Source organism: Populus trichocarpa, chromosome 18, assembly GCF_000002775.5.
Source record: "Populus trichocarpa isolate Nisqually-1 chromosome 18, P.trichocarpa_v4.1, whole genome shotgun sequence".
NCBI classification, from domain to species: domain Eukaryota; kingdom Viridiplantae; phylum Streptophyta; class Magnoliopsida; order Malpighiales; family Salicaceae; genus Populus; species Populus trichocarpa.
The window spans coordinates 10,526,346-10,542,269 of NC_037302.2; the positions used below are offsets into that span (position 1 = coordinate 10,526,346).

The window sequence follows — 15,924 nt, forward strand, 5'->3', positions numbered from 1 at the left end:
TAGCTCAAACTTATTAAATCTATTTTAATAGTTCTTTTAATTCATTATCAATTATTTATATAAATTCAAATTTCTACATATTTACCAAAAATTACAACTCCGCAATAAAATTGACAAAAATATAAAATGAACTCATTAAATAAGCCATTATTTATTTCATCACATAACTCTGAAGTAAAACATTCGACATAAGTTTCATCAATTTACAAACAAATATAATTTTTTAAAAAAATCTAAAATAAACCCTAACATGTACAAATCTTAAAACCATAAAATAAATTTAATTTGTATGTGAAAAAACTATAAAACAAGTAAACACCCAAACAAAATATATATACTTCAAAAAATGCAAAAAAAAAAAAAATTAAAATTGTGTTCAAATAAAAAAATAATATATTTGCTTACTTAAGATGAAGAATCCTCAATAAAATTTTAATCAGAACATGGATGCTGACAAATCAAGTGTTGTGGTAGCTAAATTTATTATGAAAGGTTGATTAATTGTGTTGAGATTGGGGGGAAGGGTGGTTGTTTGTTGCATAAAAAATGTATAAGGAAGAAAGAGAAATAGGGGAGGAGGAGAGGAGGGTTGATCGGCAGGTCATAAATTAAATATTGCTGATAGAATGACCGATATAATTATTCTGTTGGTAACTCTGTCTGTCTTTTTGTTGGTAAAAATATCATGTCACCGTATAATTTGTCTTTTTTGAATCCCGTTATAATACCGTCCGTAATTTTATCGGTATATAACGATGAATTTTTCCCGTCGGCATATTTAAGGACGTATTTTACCGTCGAGTTAATCCTATCGGTAAAAGTTTCACGTCATCATATTGTTTGACTTTTTTTATTCCTTATTTTTTCATTGTAATTCCATTGATATATACCGATAAAAAAGTTTCGTCTGTGTTTATCGAATGATACAGGGATGAAAAAGTATGTCGGTAAAGTTCACTGCAATATATCGACAAAAAAATTTCATCGGTGTTTTCGTTTATATTTGTCAATTTTATAGTGAACCCTATCCAGTTATTTATTTTAAACAACCAAATTTCATGACAATCATTTCTTCATAATCCAAACCAACACGATGCAAACAAAAAAATCTAATAACTATATCTTTGTGTTTGAATGATATGTTTGGCTTTTGATCATGTGATCTAGAATTTCATACAAAATTAAACGTGCTGCTACAAGGAGAGCAGCATACACGAATTTTCTCTTTATAGGAAAGCTTAAGGATCAAAGCCAATGAAAGGATAGCAGCCACAAAAATAAAAAATGCCTTGATCAAATTAATTTACTTTCTTCGCTGTGAGCCCGGCCCCCCAACACCTCGCCCCCCAGCCGCCCCCCCCCCCGCCGCCGGCAGCTGGGAAGAGAACTTATGAACACTCATGGAAATATTGCTTGTCAAAGTGTTTGTTTGCTTCCAAGTCCTTATTCTTGTTTTCTTAACAAGTGTTTACAAGTTGTCTTCTTCTTAGAGACAAGCTGCAAAATTAATTTCGGACAGAAGCAGAATTTGATTCAATTAGGATTCAAGTTCAAGTAGTGTATCTTTAGGATTGCTATCCATTGTTTTAAGTTTTGTATTTGTAATTGAAATATATATTATGTGAAAACATATGAATAAAAATATCTGATTATCTTCATCCTTTAATTCCTCAAATCAACTTAAAAATAGTCGTTAATTTTATGGTTTCAAAGAAAAAGAAAAACAATGAATAGATCATACAAGCAGGCAAGATGAAGCGAATGGGTTAAAACAATTGTAAATGGGTTAGGATTTCTTAATTTGTTGTTGTATGGATAGTGATTTCCTTCGTTGTAAACTGATCATTTTCCTTTCTGCCGAAGAAGACAAGGTTAGTTGAAATTTGCAAAACAATTAGGGTTTTCTTTTTCTTAACATTCCTCGAGAAAAGTGTCTAAAATTATTGCATATTAAGACAGTAGACATGAGGCGTGGAAGCAAGGTTGAGCTGAGTCATAGCAGACAATATTCTGCAAAGGGAGTAGACCGGGCTTTACATATGGTATCATAGTTGAGGACGACTCGTTCTTAAAGTGGGGGGATTGTAACATTTCACATCGAGAGAAGAATATCCAAAGTCAAGACATATTAAGATAGTTGGTACCTAACCTTATAGAACGTGTTTTGGGGGCTATGAGGCCAAGAATAAAATCATGAGGTATGGAAGCCGGATTGGACTGAGCCATAATAGATAATATTTTACAAAGAAGAGTTGGTCGAGCCTTAAAAAACAATCCAAAAACATTGAAAATTTAATTTTTTAAAAAAATTTGAGACAAATGACAGTTTATTTGCAATGCAAAACACGCTATTTGTGTGGTATCATAGCCACATTTTTTCTGTAGGCGCACGAAGAGTACTTATTCATCTTATCATATTTTTAATGCCCAAAAAAAAGAAGAAAGAAAGGTGTGCGGCATACATTTCAAATTGTTAATTAGAAGATACGTGCCATAATCTCAATTTGCACGGGTCATGTTCTATGAATTATATATCTAATTTTCTATAATTAATCCATCGCCAATCTGGAAGTCAGCCATCCTTAGCCAACCATGTCTACACCTCATTTATTTATTTATTTATTTGGTAGAGCCATGAATTTGACTGCATCAAGCACACTTTCAAAGCTGCCAAAATTGAATTAGGATTCACTTTCACATTAGGGTTGTTGATTAACATGAAGTAATTTTTGTTTAAAATAATATTTTTTATTTATTTTTAAAAAATTATTTGTAATATCAATACATTAAAATAAAAAAAAAATTTAAAACAAAAAAATTCAATCTTTTTTAAAACCTGCAATTTCAAACAACCTGTAGAATGACCGGCATTTCCATGGTAGAGCCATGGATATTAGTAGTTGTCCGAAACAGTTTCTATGTTTTCTAAGGCCATGTTTGTTTCCCGGAATTCATTTTCCGGGAAACCACTTTCCAAACTTTCCTGTGTTTGTTTGCCATTAGAAAAGTTGGTCAACGGAAAACACTTTCCGGTCAACGGAAAACACTTTCTGGTCAACGGAAACACTTTTCGGTCAACGGAAAACATTTTCCAGTCAAAAAAAAATTTGGTTTGATTTCTAGGAAAGTGTTTTCCTTTTTGGCTGTGTTTGTTTTCCGGAAAGTGGTTTCCGGGAAACCACTTTCCAAACTTTCTTGTGTTTGTTTGCCATTGGAAAAGTTGGTCAACGGAAAACACTTTCCAGTCAAAGGAAAATTTGGCTTGGTTTTCAGGAAAGTGTTTTCCTGAAAAATTTGGGCGGAAAACACTTTCCGGAAGTTGTGAAAAATTTAGAAATGTCATTATTTGCTGATTATATCAAATTTGATCCTCAAACTTTTGATTGCTATATATAATTTGTTTTGAATATTTATTTTTCAATTTCATCTCTTAAAATTTAATTTTTATATTAATTTTGGTCCTTATTTTTATAATTGCTATTTGCTTTTCCTTATCATTTTTTTATTGAAATTTTTTATCTATCAAATTTGGTCCTCATTCTTTTGATTTTTACTTATTTTATTTGAAATAATTTATGAAATGTTAATTATTATTATTTTAATTTCTTCACTTTTTATTTTTTTTAATTTTTTAGATTTGATCTCTATTATTTTGATTATTATTTATTTTATTTAAGATAATTTATGAAATTATATTTTTTTTCAATTTCATTCTCATTCAACTTTTTAATTTGTAAGATTTGTTCCTTATTATTTTAATAAACTTGAAAAAATAAAACATTAATAAGTTATTTTCCAGCTCATTTTCCATAACATAACCAAACACTGGAAAGTGTTTTCCAATTTATTTTTCATTACACTACCAAACATCGGAAAATACTTTCCCGGAATTCACTTTCCTCGGAATTCACTTTCCAAAAAGAAACTACTTTCCTGCAAACAAACGGGGCCTAAAATGATTTTCATTTTCTTTTTTATTTTTCGGAACTGATAAAATATTTCTCGGAACAGGTCAATTGAAAATGCAATAATCTAGAAGCATGGTTAGGTTTTATAATTAACGTATTAAACTTTGATTAGGTCTAATCAAATACGTGGGTGCATGCAAACCAAGGTATAGATAGATAATAAATACTAACGTGCAAACCATAGGAAGCTCTAATCCAGCCTAGTTCTTAGGTGGGACACTGAATAAATTAAATATTGTAATATTTAAGAAATTATCACCTCTAAACAAATTAATTGACTGTGTTTCATGGCATCATGCCAATCATCTGCATGATCGAAACAGCAGGCCAGGCCCGTTTCTTGATTTCCAAATTATTTAATTTATTTGTAAACAAATATATATACATCCAACAATGGAGCTTTATCAATAGGGTTTTATAACAGCACAAATCACCCTTCATTCACTGCCCGTTGAAAAGAACTTAAAGCATCTGATCTACATTCAGACTTCATCTCCAGTCCAGTTTCTTTTCAATTTGGGACCGGTAGGCCCTTCTTCCCCAAATATTTCTTTCGGTAGGCTCTTCACAAACTTGTCAAAAGCAGATTTGAGTTTTCCAGGCAATAGTTTCTCCACCGTCTCGGCTTCTTCGGCAAGATCATAAGTGATATTTGGACCCCATTTCCTCAAATAGTTGAGCCATGGTGGTTCAACGACACTCGAGCCCATATACTCAGCTGACACCACTGAAAACCGTGCTCCAGTATCTATGAATTTATTACTCTTGGCCGTGTCGTTCCTGATTCCTATATTCCCACTCCCTTGTAAGACTAGACCTGGCTTGGCATACATCGCATGGCCATTTAACGATGAATAGATGACAGCCTTGTTTCCGTCTTGAAACTCAAGCTCTGAAGCATCATACCATGTCCCCCCGCTGTGTGCCGACAAATAGATACCACATAGCTGTCCATTGAAATTACTAATCCTCAACGTGACATGCTCCCAGTCACCAACATGCTGTCCTGTTTTTCCTAGTGGAACGGTGATCAAATCAACCTTAGCCCTGCCAGGACCGTTGAAAGGGTAGAAAAGCCACGCAACGATATCAGTAAATGTGGCCCCGAGCATTGGCTTTATGTGTAGATAGACTTGGCAATCTTGTAAATCTCCTCTCTTCACTCTTTCTCTTGCTGCTTCCTCCACAGGTAGATCCAGCCAATAAGAACCATCATTGGAACCACCTTGAGGAAGGTTTGAGCCGGTCGATTCGATTGGGACAGGTTTGGACTCTTCATCTTTCTTATATAGTAATGCTCCGTTGGTGAAATACCATCTTGCTGAGGAAGGAAGATACTCTTCATCAGGATGGAAATATATCCGAGGAGAGTAGGCCTGGAAGATTGCTTGGACTTGGTCCAGAGCAGGCATACAAGATAAATTCGACTCTATATTCTTCAAACATGCTAGAGAAATAGAAGCACTGGTAGTGTTTTGGGCTACAAATGTGCCAACAGAGACACCCATAGCTTGAGTTCCTCTGTTGCTTGGCCGCAGGCTGAAAACATTGAAACCATTTGGATCGCTTTCCTTGCCCTGTCCCCATATCCATTTGTCAATCTGACAGTCGTCGGTAAGGTCAGACCGAACACAACGGACTTTTTCCAGGGAAGGCTTTTCAGGGGAGGTGGTGACTACACAGCCTAGAGCTTTGTAACCGTCAAGAGGAGTAGGTAGCCAAATGTAGCCAACACCCTCTTGCTTGATCTGCAAAGATTCACTGCTCCAAACAAGAGTGTAATCTACTGGTTTCGTCAAGGCATCACCTGTCTCATCTTTACCTGCAAGAACCCACCCGTGTAGCATCCTATTGTTGGGCTGGCTGTAGCAACCCAGCATAGAAAAGCCTTGTGGCATCTGTGAGGCTTCAAAGAAGGTAGCTCCAAGGTTATCAGGTCCACCTTCATTTGTAGCCCAAATCTTGTTGAGAGAGACTACCTGACACACCTGTAATCCACTCCCTAGATTAATGATTCCATTCCCAAAGCCTTCACCTGTACATGATTTACGCATAAGTTTCAGTTAGTTTTGATGTATCTTCTCTTAGAACATCAAAATTAAACATAATGAGATATTGCAAGGAAGAAGAGAAAAGAGAAGAAAACTAACCTTGTGGTAAAGATGGCAGTGGAGAAGGAAGCTTGAAAGGGGTAGCAATGGGTAATGCCTCTTTTGTAGCTGAGGTACCGTTCCCCATTACTGAATTGTGCAAATTAAGAGAAATGGGTTGGAAATGAATTTGAGTATATGGAAGGACTGTTTATACGGGGAGATTAAAGCCTGCAAGAATTTTCTCCTCAGGAGACAAGTGCTTGAGGATAAATGTTGAGAGGCTAAGCCTATATATATATAGAACCTCCAAGAAAAAATAATAGCATCCAATGGACATTACAAGGAAGACAGGAGGAGACTTCTCAGGTTTGAAACGTGGAAAATTATTAACGTCTATTTTAGACCACGCTGTCTTTTTTTCTTTTTCTTTTTCTTTTTCTTTTTCTTTTTATTTTTCTTTATTTTTTTCCTGCGAGAAGGTACAGCTAGCTGGATTTTTTTTCTTAAATTATCACCTAGCTGAATGGCTGAACTGGTAGCAGTTGACTATGGTTCTATATAGACGGGTGACATAAATGAGACATTTAAAACTGAGTGGGCCAAGCCAGGAATTATTGGAACAAATTGAGCAATTATTATACAAAATAAGAAAAATAAAGAATTAACATATTAGCATAATGTTTTGGTGAAATGACATAATTTTAGATATAGTAGTTGTGAACTGCGATATTTAGAGTTTATTTTGGAATGTATTTGAAATTGTATTTTCTAAAAATTTGAATTTTTTTTTAAATTTTTTTTTTGTTTTTAAATAGTTTTGATATACTGATATCAAAAATGATTTTAAAAATATAAAAAATATTATTTTTTATTAAAAATATTTTAAAAAGCAACTGATATGACACCCCTTTAATTAAATACAATGTTTTTAAATCGCGATATTATTTAAATATTGTAATTGAGAATTGTAATAAAAATTTAATTGATGTCGTGATTTATAATTATGAAATCGATTAAATTCAACCATCACATCAATCGATCGAACAGATCATAAAAATTATAAAATCATGCAATACAATTTTTAGCCTCGGAAGAACTAGACAAGCTATAATAATATTTAAACAAGTAAACAATGGGAACATGTCCCTTAAGTCTTAAATACTCTTTTTTTTTTAGTTTAACGTGGGTGTCCGGGCCAGCTTGCGTGCACCTCAACTAATCCCACGGGTCCTGAAGTTAACGACTATGTAAGCCTCTAGTGGTCATCCAAAGCTATTATGGTTATTCATTTACTTAAGGACAATGAAAAGAACTAAGGATAATTAAGTAATAACACCAATATGGTGATTAGACCTAACCCAAGATTAGAATTGTTGGTTTGTCAGTTCAGCTTATAAATTGACAAGTCAACGAGTCTATCCTAAAATAATATTATTTTAATTTTTTTAAACTTAAACATTATTATTTTAAATAATAATAATAATTTAAAAGAGAATATAAAGAAAATAAAAAATAAAATCCTTCAAGTTGACCCATTGGATTACTCAAACTTGAAAGGGTCAATTTTTAAGATGGCTGAGGAAAAAAGTAGTCAGGACCAGATTTTGCATCACGAGTCGCCAAGATAACTCTAGAAGCATGCTAGGTATAGTTTTGAAACTCGGCTCGGCCCGACAGGTTGACCCGGGACTTAGCCAATCCGGGACTGGAAACCCGGCTGACCCGGCGGGTTGACCCGGCGACTCGGTTGACCCAGTCAAGACCCCGTTGACTTTTGTTTTTTTTACTAAAACGATGTCATTTTGATTTAAAAAAACTGACATGGCCGATCCGGTGACCCGATCAAAACCCGGAATCCAGACGTTAAACCGGACCGGGTCTTAAAACTATGATGCTGGGTTTAATATACGTGATAGTGCCAGGAGAGAGCATTTTAATTGCTTCGGCTATTAGGAAGTCTCTAAATACTAAAAAAAAATGTAAAAAGTGTTTTCTAGATAACAAATTAATTTCCTCCAACCAAACAAGGCGTATACGATGGAAAATCTTCACCCTCCAATGGTTACCCGTTTGTGATTATGAGCTGGATCGAAAGAAATGGTGCCACGCTGGAGAGTACTCCAAGCGAATAAAAAAAAGGTTTGTTTGGCTGTCCTGATGATGGGAGAACATGTTTTTTTATATAAAAAAATCCTCTCTCTTTTGTCCGCGCAATGATGCGCCAGCTAGCTGTGGTCAAATTCGTGGTGCTACCGGATACAAGCTTTTGAATTTATGATTTTGATAGGTTAATATAAAAATAATAATTATTTAAATATATTTTTAATTAAAAAATATTCAACACATTTTTATTATTATGTGAGGAGAAGTGTGGTGTGAATTTTTAATTAGGTGTGATTTAAACCAAAGAAATTAATAGCGATTTCCTAATGGCTCCAAAGATTTCAATTTTATTTAAAATTCAAAGTGGTCCTCCTTTGATTCTCAATAAAGAAGTAAATAATAAATAAGAAGCGGTCTTTCATTTCTCCACTCCATAAGATCTTTTCAACGCATGTGGAAAACCTGTAGGATCCAATTAATTTTATTAACAATACACTAACTATTTTCCCATGCATCTAAAAAAAAAAAATTGCCTTTATTATTATTTTTATTTTATTTTTTGATATTAAATTTATTTTTTATTGAATTATCTCATTCTTATAATACGAATCACAGGTTTGATAGGTTAACTCGATTGGCTAAAGCTTTTTTTATTTATTTAATTTTTTTAAATTTTATCCTTTAATATTAGGTTAATTGGGAATTAGGTTTCATGATTTGTTTTCTTTGCTCTATATTAGATTAATTTGGTCTCATAACTTGAGAATAGTGTTTAACAGGTTGAATCGGGTTTTTTTTTATTTTTTTATTGAGATTTTTTTTAATTTTATTATTTAATATTAGATCGGTTGCAAATTAAATTTTATAATATATTTTAATTTGTTTTATATAGAATAACTTAATTAATTTTATGATGGGGTTCTACAAGGCAGGCCGAATATGTATAATCAACAGAAGCCGGATGGGTTGCCTCCTCGCATATGGATTCCAAATGTAACGAAAGCAGGAAGCCCAAAAAGGCTAGCTGAGCCGAAAAGTTAGTTCTGTTTGCAAGAAAAGCTAGACTGGTGAAAAGAGACCCCGAGTGGCCAAGAAAGCCCAATAAGACAACTCTTCAAGAGCCCATGGTAAAGGCAGGAGACAATGCCGAAGAAAGTGAGAGAGAAAGCGAGAGGCAGAGGATGAAAAACTTTCTTCACGGGAGTTTTATCTATGAGGAGAAGTGATGAACATAATAATAAGCGAACAGAACAAACTGTGGAAGTTTCAAATCAGAAAATTAAGAGGAAATTAAGCATTAAGTCTGTGGGAGCAAATTGTGCTGAGTGAAAAACCCATTTTGTTTGCTGTAGATACTACTTTAGAAGGTTATTCCATTGCGTTTATGGAGATTATGGTTTTAAATTCGATGTATGAATTACTTTTTTTATCAAATAAATAAAGATGGTGAGATTCGAATTCGTTATCACTTGGTTATCAAAGCTATGATACCATGTTAAAGAATCATCTCAATCCTTAAGTGAGATCTCAAGATATAATTTATATTATTATGTAACATAATTATACTAATATTTTCTATCATCATGGATAAATTTCTCACGCTATAGAGAGCCCGTTTGTTTACGAGGTGGCGGTTACAGTTTAAGCAAAATACAGGAGCCAAATGTTTGGTAAAGAAAAAAACAGCGTTCATGGATCCCATTAACTGCATTACAAAAACAGGGTTAGAAGAAGCAGTTAAGGATTGCTTTCACATGATTCCCGCTTGTTTCAATAAATAATTGAGCTCTCATTCTTTGCGGGCTCTACCCATCATAATAAATTAATTCATGGGGTGCCAGATATTTATGCCTAGATAAAATAATTTATTATACTCTACTATCACATAGATTCTTTTCTCATATGTCAATGTCAAGCCATCACTAGCTTTCTTCTTATAAATGATGATTATAACCATGTTTGGATTATGGTTAAATTATCGTTATTTTACTATTTTTTAAATAAAAAATAAATTAAATTTTTATATATTAATATAAAAAATAAATTTTATAAAATAAAAAAAATATTATTTTAATATATTTTAAAACATAACTATCAACCTATCCGACCGAGTAAAATAAAATAACAAATTTAATTTTTTATTTTTAATTGTGTTTTATTTAAAAAAATTAGTGTTTAACATTATTCAATGACACTAATGATAAATTAGACAGAGATCGCAATCTCAATTTTATTCCTGATGATATATTTACCTGATGTTGTTGCACGCATAAGAAACCAAGAAAATTATAGTCCTTGTCAAAAGTATTTCATATGTGATAGAATTGTAGATAGTTTAATGGAATAATAAAAAATATTTTATATAAAATATTATTTATTTCATGATGTAATAGCAGTAGTTAAATCTACAGTATTTAAATTAAAAACCATTAATATTAATATTAATATATATTTCTTGAAATTATTTTACAACCTCAGTTTGAAAAGCATTTTTTAACCAGACACATAAAACTATTTTATGTTCAACCTCAATTTCAACTATAGTTTTAACCAAACATATATTTTTCTAAACCAACCTCAACTAAAAATATTTCTTATAAAATAACTTTTTTCAAATTACAATCACAATAATTACCAAAATACCAAACACACGCATCTTCTTATCCCAAGATATTGGATTAGTTACCACTTAAAGCTTTGGTTGGCTCTGCTCTTGTTTCTGGTACAATACAAAAATATTAGGATTAATTAAACAAATGATTAAGTATTGTTTAGTTTAGCAAAATAAAAACATTATAATCAAATTAGATATCGACATATAACTAGAGAACATTAAAGTTTATATTATAAACTTATAAACATATACATCATGGAAAACATATAATCAAAGACTAAACACATGTAAAAGTTATAGCATGCCTCCTAAGTAAATATTCAAATAATATAAGCGATTGAATATTAATCATCCTGACATGCATAATATATTAGAATAAACAAAATCAAATAAGAGTACTTGTTGAAATATAGTAAAATTGATTAAATATTATTGTTGTAAAAAATAAATCATTTATTTTTAAAATTTTATTAATATAAAGTTTGTATTTAAATATCTCTTAACAGAATATAAACTTTAGACTCGTAAGTAAAGTCAAAACTCAAAACTAAAAAAGAAAGCATTTAAATCTCAGATGAGAAAGTGTGTAAAATCTAAACAAAGCACGGCTAAAAACTTTTCTTTCAATCCTTTTTTTTTTATATAGTAAATTTTAGAAGTTAAAATAATAAAAAATTAATTACAATAAATCAGAATTAAACTTAAATATTTTAGTCATAAATATAATAATTTATAGTTTAAAAAATTATTCATGTTTTCATAAAATATTTCCGGAAAAAACTGATTAACTTCTTTATTCATGAGCTGGATAGGACAAACATTGAGTTAGAAGAAATAATTTTTTATGGACTAAATACAAGTCCAAATTTTAAGTTGGCAAAATATAATTTTTTGTAGTAAAAAAATTTATCTTATAATAAACTCAAACTTAGTTTTTTATGACCTTTCTTTCTAAAAAAATTAAGTTTCTTTATCTTAATTTTAACTTCTTAATTTTTTATAATAATACTAAAAAAGTTTTTTTGTTTTTTTAAGAAGATTGTGAGTTTTATCAAAATATGTGGAGTTTTTTATATTAATATTTTATTCATATATAATTTATTTAAATTATATTAATATTTTATATTGAAGAGCTTAGGTTAAAAATTAAATTTTAACCTAAAAATAAATAAATGTACTCCATTTTTAATTTAACTTTAAAATTATTCATTAACTATTATCTTAAACAAATTGGACAACGTACGGCCCCAGCAACTTTATCGCTGTTAATTTCAGTTGCTTTGAATCCATTTTTTTTCCTCTGCAGCATTAGTTAAAACACTGTTCCGAAAAAATCACTCCATAGCTCAGAGAACCACCATCCATCATTGGTAAAGAAAACAAATAGTTGAGGGAATCAAGCTTCACAGCTGGCTCATCTTTTGTCAGTGGCCACTGGAGATTGTCACCAACTTTTACCATGTTAGCAACGAAACACCCTTGTCCAAGATTCGAGCTATCGTGAATTTGCCCTTGGCAAGCTCTAGAGCTTCTCCTTCATTCATCAGATGAACTGTGCATCCTGGAATCTGCAACCGAAACTCTTTGTTGATAGTTTTGGTTTCTGGGTTCTTCTGTTTTGTTAAGAAAGTGATTTCAGGGCCACCATGCCGGAAAATGCCTCCTCTAATTCTACTCTTGCCTTCTGTCCGAAGAGAAATTATTTTGCTATGAATGAAAAGGAAGAAGAAAGACAAGAGGCAGATGAAATGACACAACGTTATACCCCAGGTTTAAAACAATATATAATAAGTTAAAACTGTGAGATTGATTCTCCTTCAACTTAATTCTATTCCTGGTTCCTGTTTCATAATTTTATCTTCAGGTAGAGTTATTTGTTTCACCTCCTATGTTGAAAGGCTGTGCTACTTTTGGTGGTGCGGAATGAGAGCTTGAAATGGAGTTTTCATGCAACAGGAACCAGAAGAATTAAGATAACCCAACGGGATGTAAGTTTTCTGTCCAAAACTTATTTATTCTTAGGGAGATGAAATCCCAAAGATAATCTACACTTTTTGTAGCATTAGAGCATAGATCGTTCACATTTCGGAACATTAATACGATTAATAGTGGCAAGAAAACAGAGCATTTTGTCATAATATTCAAGCTTGACAACAATTTGTGGCTCTGGCGACCAGTTCTTTGAAGCAATTGAGCAAAATGGTCAATTAAGTTCTACAAGATAAATACACTCCGCAGGTTAATAACTCCTATTTCTATTCCTTGCTGCATTCTTTGCTGCATTCTTAAGCACTCCTGTGGAAACAGATGTTGCTGGATTGATGGCTTTCCGTATCTTGAATATATTCCAAGCAGCGCACACACAATGCCCTGCTGTTGCAAACGCATCCTCAGCTGCCTCCCCTGCGCTATCTCCAAACCTGTTGCTCAAAATAGCGATGAAGATAGCCAAGGAAAAATGAACATGGTAAAGTTTACTCATTACTGAATGGAGAAATATAATGCCAAAAGGAGGGAAAATGAACTTAGTAAAGAAGTGAACTTTTTTCGAGTAATTATATTTATGATGTCAATTGAGAATTAACTGAAAATTTATCTTTAAACTATGCTTCTTTACTTGGGGTTGGAGCTGGAGCACTACACCTTTTTATCAAATTATAATTGTGACATGGTCACTAAATTTAGGGAAACGCATACACGAGTGGAAGCATGCATATTGCCTTTGGCGAGTCATTACCTATCACTGATCATTCTGGTTGTAGCCTTTGAGGTTGCAGATAAAGCTTGTCTTTCAGCAACTTCAGCTGCATCTAGAATCTTATCTGTGGTTTGGAAAATCAGAAAACGTCATCACACATTTGAAGGAAGAGAATAGGATCACTAGTTTAGCTTCAGTACTTACTGACAGCATCAAGTGAAGCCAAGAGTACTTCTCCTGGGACCATAGATAGGAATGCCTTTCCAGCTTGAGATTTAACCAGAGGTGTAATTACTGACCCGGTGGCAATGCCAACACCATCAAGCATAGTTTTGCTTAGCTTTTCTGTCATCCTGGACAGCTTTCTCACACTAAGTGGTTAACAGTAAAAAGCAATAATCAAACATTTGCTTTGAAAAGAAGGGTAAAGTTTTGTCATGTTCTCATTTATAATGGAAAATGGTCTTGTCTTAGGATACCGTTTTATGCTTTTGTTGACTTTGCTCTTCTTCGTGGACCCAGCACTTCTGTTGCTGCTAATTTCTGTTGCCATGGCACCATTTTTCTCCTCTGCAGCTCTGGATAAAATCATTTCCCCTCCCTTGTGGACCTGCTTTTCTATCTTCATTTTAGAATCACTATCCATAGCAATCTGAATGATGGCACTTCCTTTTCTCTCATACAGACCAACATTTTTTATGTTTCAAGGTAAACTCTTATATTATTGAAGTCTAAGACTCAAGTATCACTCAACGAACCATAAATTCAGTTCAAATAAATAATACTGATTTACAAACAGAAAGAAACAATGATTCATGATTCGTAATAAAGCAAACCTGGTTAGTGTAAGAATTGCTACATTTGAAGATCCCCTTGACAATCTGACCAGTACCTCCAGCAATAGCCTTGGCCAAAAAATTGTTATAATATTCAACATTTGGAGCAAACTCTTTCCAGTCAACATTTCTAGCACTTCTAGCTGAAGAAGCTGCCGCCCCAGAAAAGCATGAGAGCTCACAAAGAAAAGAGTCCAGCAAGCCCAAACTGCTTCCATACTCATCCAAGAATGCGACTCCATAGCTCAAAGGGTCGCCATCTTTCATTGGCAAAGAGAACAAATAATGCAACACATCAAGCTTAACCACTGGCTCATCTTTTGTCAAAGGCCACTGAAGATCATCACCAATTTTAACTATGGTGGCAAGAGAAATATTCTCGTCAAGGATTCTAACAAGACTGAAGTCTCCCTTGGCAATTTCCAGAGCTTCTCCTGCTTCCATCAGGTGAACTGTGCATGCTGGGATTTGCAAAAGAAGTTCATGTTTGAGATTTTTGGGTCCTGATGGGTTTTGTTGTTGTGATAGGAAATCAGCTTCAGGTGTGGTAGTTTTCTTGTTAGAAGTGGTTTTGGATCTTTTAGGCCTCAGACAACCCATTTTTTGGTTGATGGATTTTCTGAGCAAACGGGACAGGCTAGTAACTCTCTGGGGGCTATGATCTTTGATTTCTTCGTCTGGTAAGAGCAGTTTGTGATAGAAGGAAGAGGAAGGAGTATAAAGGTAAAAAGGAGATTTTGTATCTTCACAAAGAAAGCTGCGCTGTAATTGATTCTCTCTTTCTCGTGTGACTTTTATTCTTTTCCTGATTGATAAATTTTTGCAACTAAACCTTTCGGTGGAAGGGATAATATCAGAGCTTTAGATCAGTTTTGACAGCCTGTTTAATTTTATGTTCTAAAAATATTTTAAAAAAAAATTAATTTTTTTTTTTTTGATAATTTTAATGTATTGATGTTAAAAATATTATTTTAATATATTTTCAAGCAAAAACCATTTTAAAAAGTAATTATTTAAGTTAAATTTAATCAGTCAATTCTCTAGTTGTTTTTACGTTTTAAAAGTGTTTTTAAAAAAGTTTGAATTTTTTTTGTTTTTTTCTTTACTTCAAATTAATATTTTTGTGATGTTTTTAGATCATTTTGATGCGCTGATGTCAAAAATAATTTTTAAAAAATAAAAAATTATTATTTTAATATATTTTCAAATAAAAAACATTTTAAAAAATAACCGGACACTTTCATTCAAATTTAAATTTATAAATTCAATGCTATATAAATATCATTAAACCCAAGATAAGAAAGAATCTTATCTTCTTCTCTTAACTTAATGCTGATATTTTCTTTCACAAACTTATAAGGTTCTCATTTCCTATCTAAACTAATTTAGAGATCAAAAAGTCCGAAAAAAACAATTGGCTTGGTTGCTATTGGGATTAATATGATATTTTCATATTTTATTACAACAAAATAACTAATTTTTTATTTAAAGCAAAAAATATTAAATTGAACCTAGGAGATGTTCTAACTCTTTTTTTGACAGCACAATAAAATAATTAAATTATCCTTGAATTTAAATTTTCTTTAATTGCATTCAAGGGATTTTTCATATT

General features: G+C 32.3%; 2 protein-coding genes and 1 long non-coding RNA gene across 3 annotated transcripts; 1 reads left to right on the plus strand and 2 right to left on the minus strand.

The window, feature by feature from the left end:
- Window positions 1-4,192: 4,192 nt before the first annotated feature.
- On the minus strand, window positions 4,193-6,343 carry LOC7488942 (hypothetical protein At1g04090). The gene is made up of 2 exons (XM_002324989.4): window positions 6,119-6,343; window positions 4,193-6,003 (listed from the first exon to the last, which is right to left on the minus strand). The coding sequence occupies exons 1-2, from the start codon at window positions 6,204-6,206 to the stop codon at window positions 4,451-4,453; spliced, it is 1,641 nt and encodes a 546-aa protein (XP_002325025.2). The 5' UTR covers window positions 6,207-6,343; the 3' UTR covers window positions 4,193-4,450.
- A 5,656-nt stretch (window positions 6,344-11,999) lies between these two features.
- Window positions 12,000-13,392, plus strand: LOC127904731 (uncharacterized). Its single transcript, XR_008058128.1, has 2 exons — window positions 12,000-12,548; window positions 12,643-13,392. It is a non-coding gene; the product is annotated as an uncharacterized LOC127904731 (long non-coding RNA).
- Window positions 12,888-14,912, minus strand: LOC7488944 (senescence/dehydration-associated protein At4g35985, chloroplastic). The gene is made up of 5 exons (XM_024589638.2): window positions 14,313-14,912; window positions 13,956-14,086; window positions 13,681-13,847; window positions 13,516-13,600; window positions 12,888-13,198 (listed from the first exon to the last, which is right to left on the minus strand). Exons 1-5 carry the CDS (start codon window positions 14,910-14,912, stop codon window positions 13,018-13,020), a joined length of 1,164 nt encoding a protein of 387 aa, XP_024445406.1. The 3' UTR covers window positions 12,888-13,017.
- Between the last annotated feature and the right edge of the window lie 1,012 nt (window positions 14,913-15,924).

Excerpts from the sequence above, each read along its gene's own strand:
- LOC7488942 (XM_002324989.4), bottom strand. The coding sequence starts at position 6,206 with ATGGGGAACGGTACCTCAGCTACAAAAGAGGCATTACCCATTGCTACC. Across the intron at positions 6,004-6,118 it reads ACTGCCATCTTTACCACAAG|GTGAAGGCTTTGGGAATGGA; the intron begins GTTAGTTTTCTT and ends AATCATGTACAG.
- LOC7488944 (XM_024589638.2), bottom strand. The coding sequence starts at position 14,912 with ATGGGTTGTCTGAGGCCTAAAAGATCCAAAACCACTTCTAACAAGAAA. Across the intron at positions 14,087-14,312 it reads GCAATTCTTACACTAACCAG|GTCCACAAGGGAGGGGAAAT; the intron begins GTTTGCTTTATT and ends ATAGAAAAGCAG. Across the intron at positions 13,601-13,680 it reads GGCTTCACTTGATGCTGTCA|ATAAGATTCTAGATGCAGCT; the intron begins GTAAGTACTGAA and ends TCCAAACCACAG.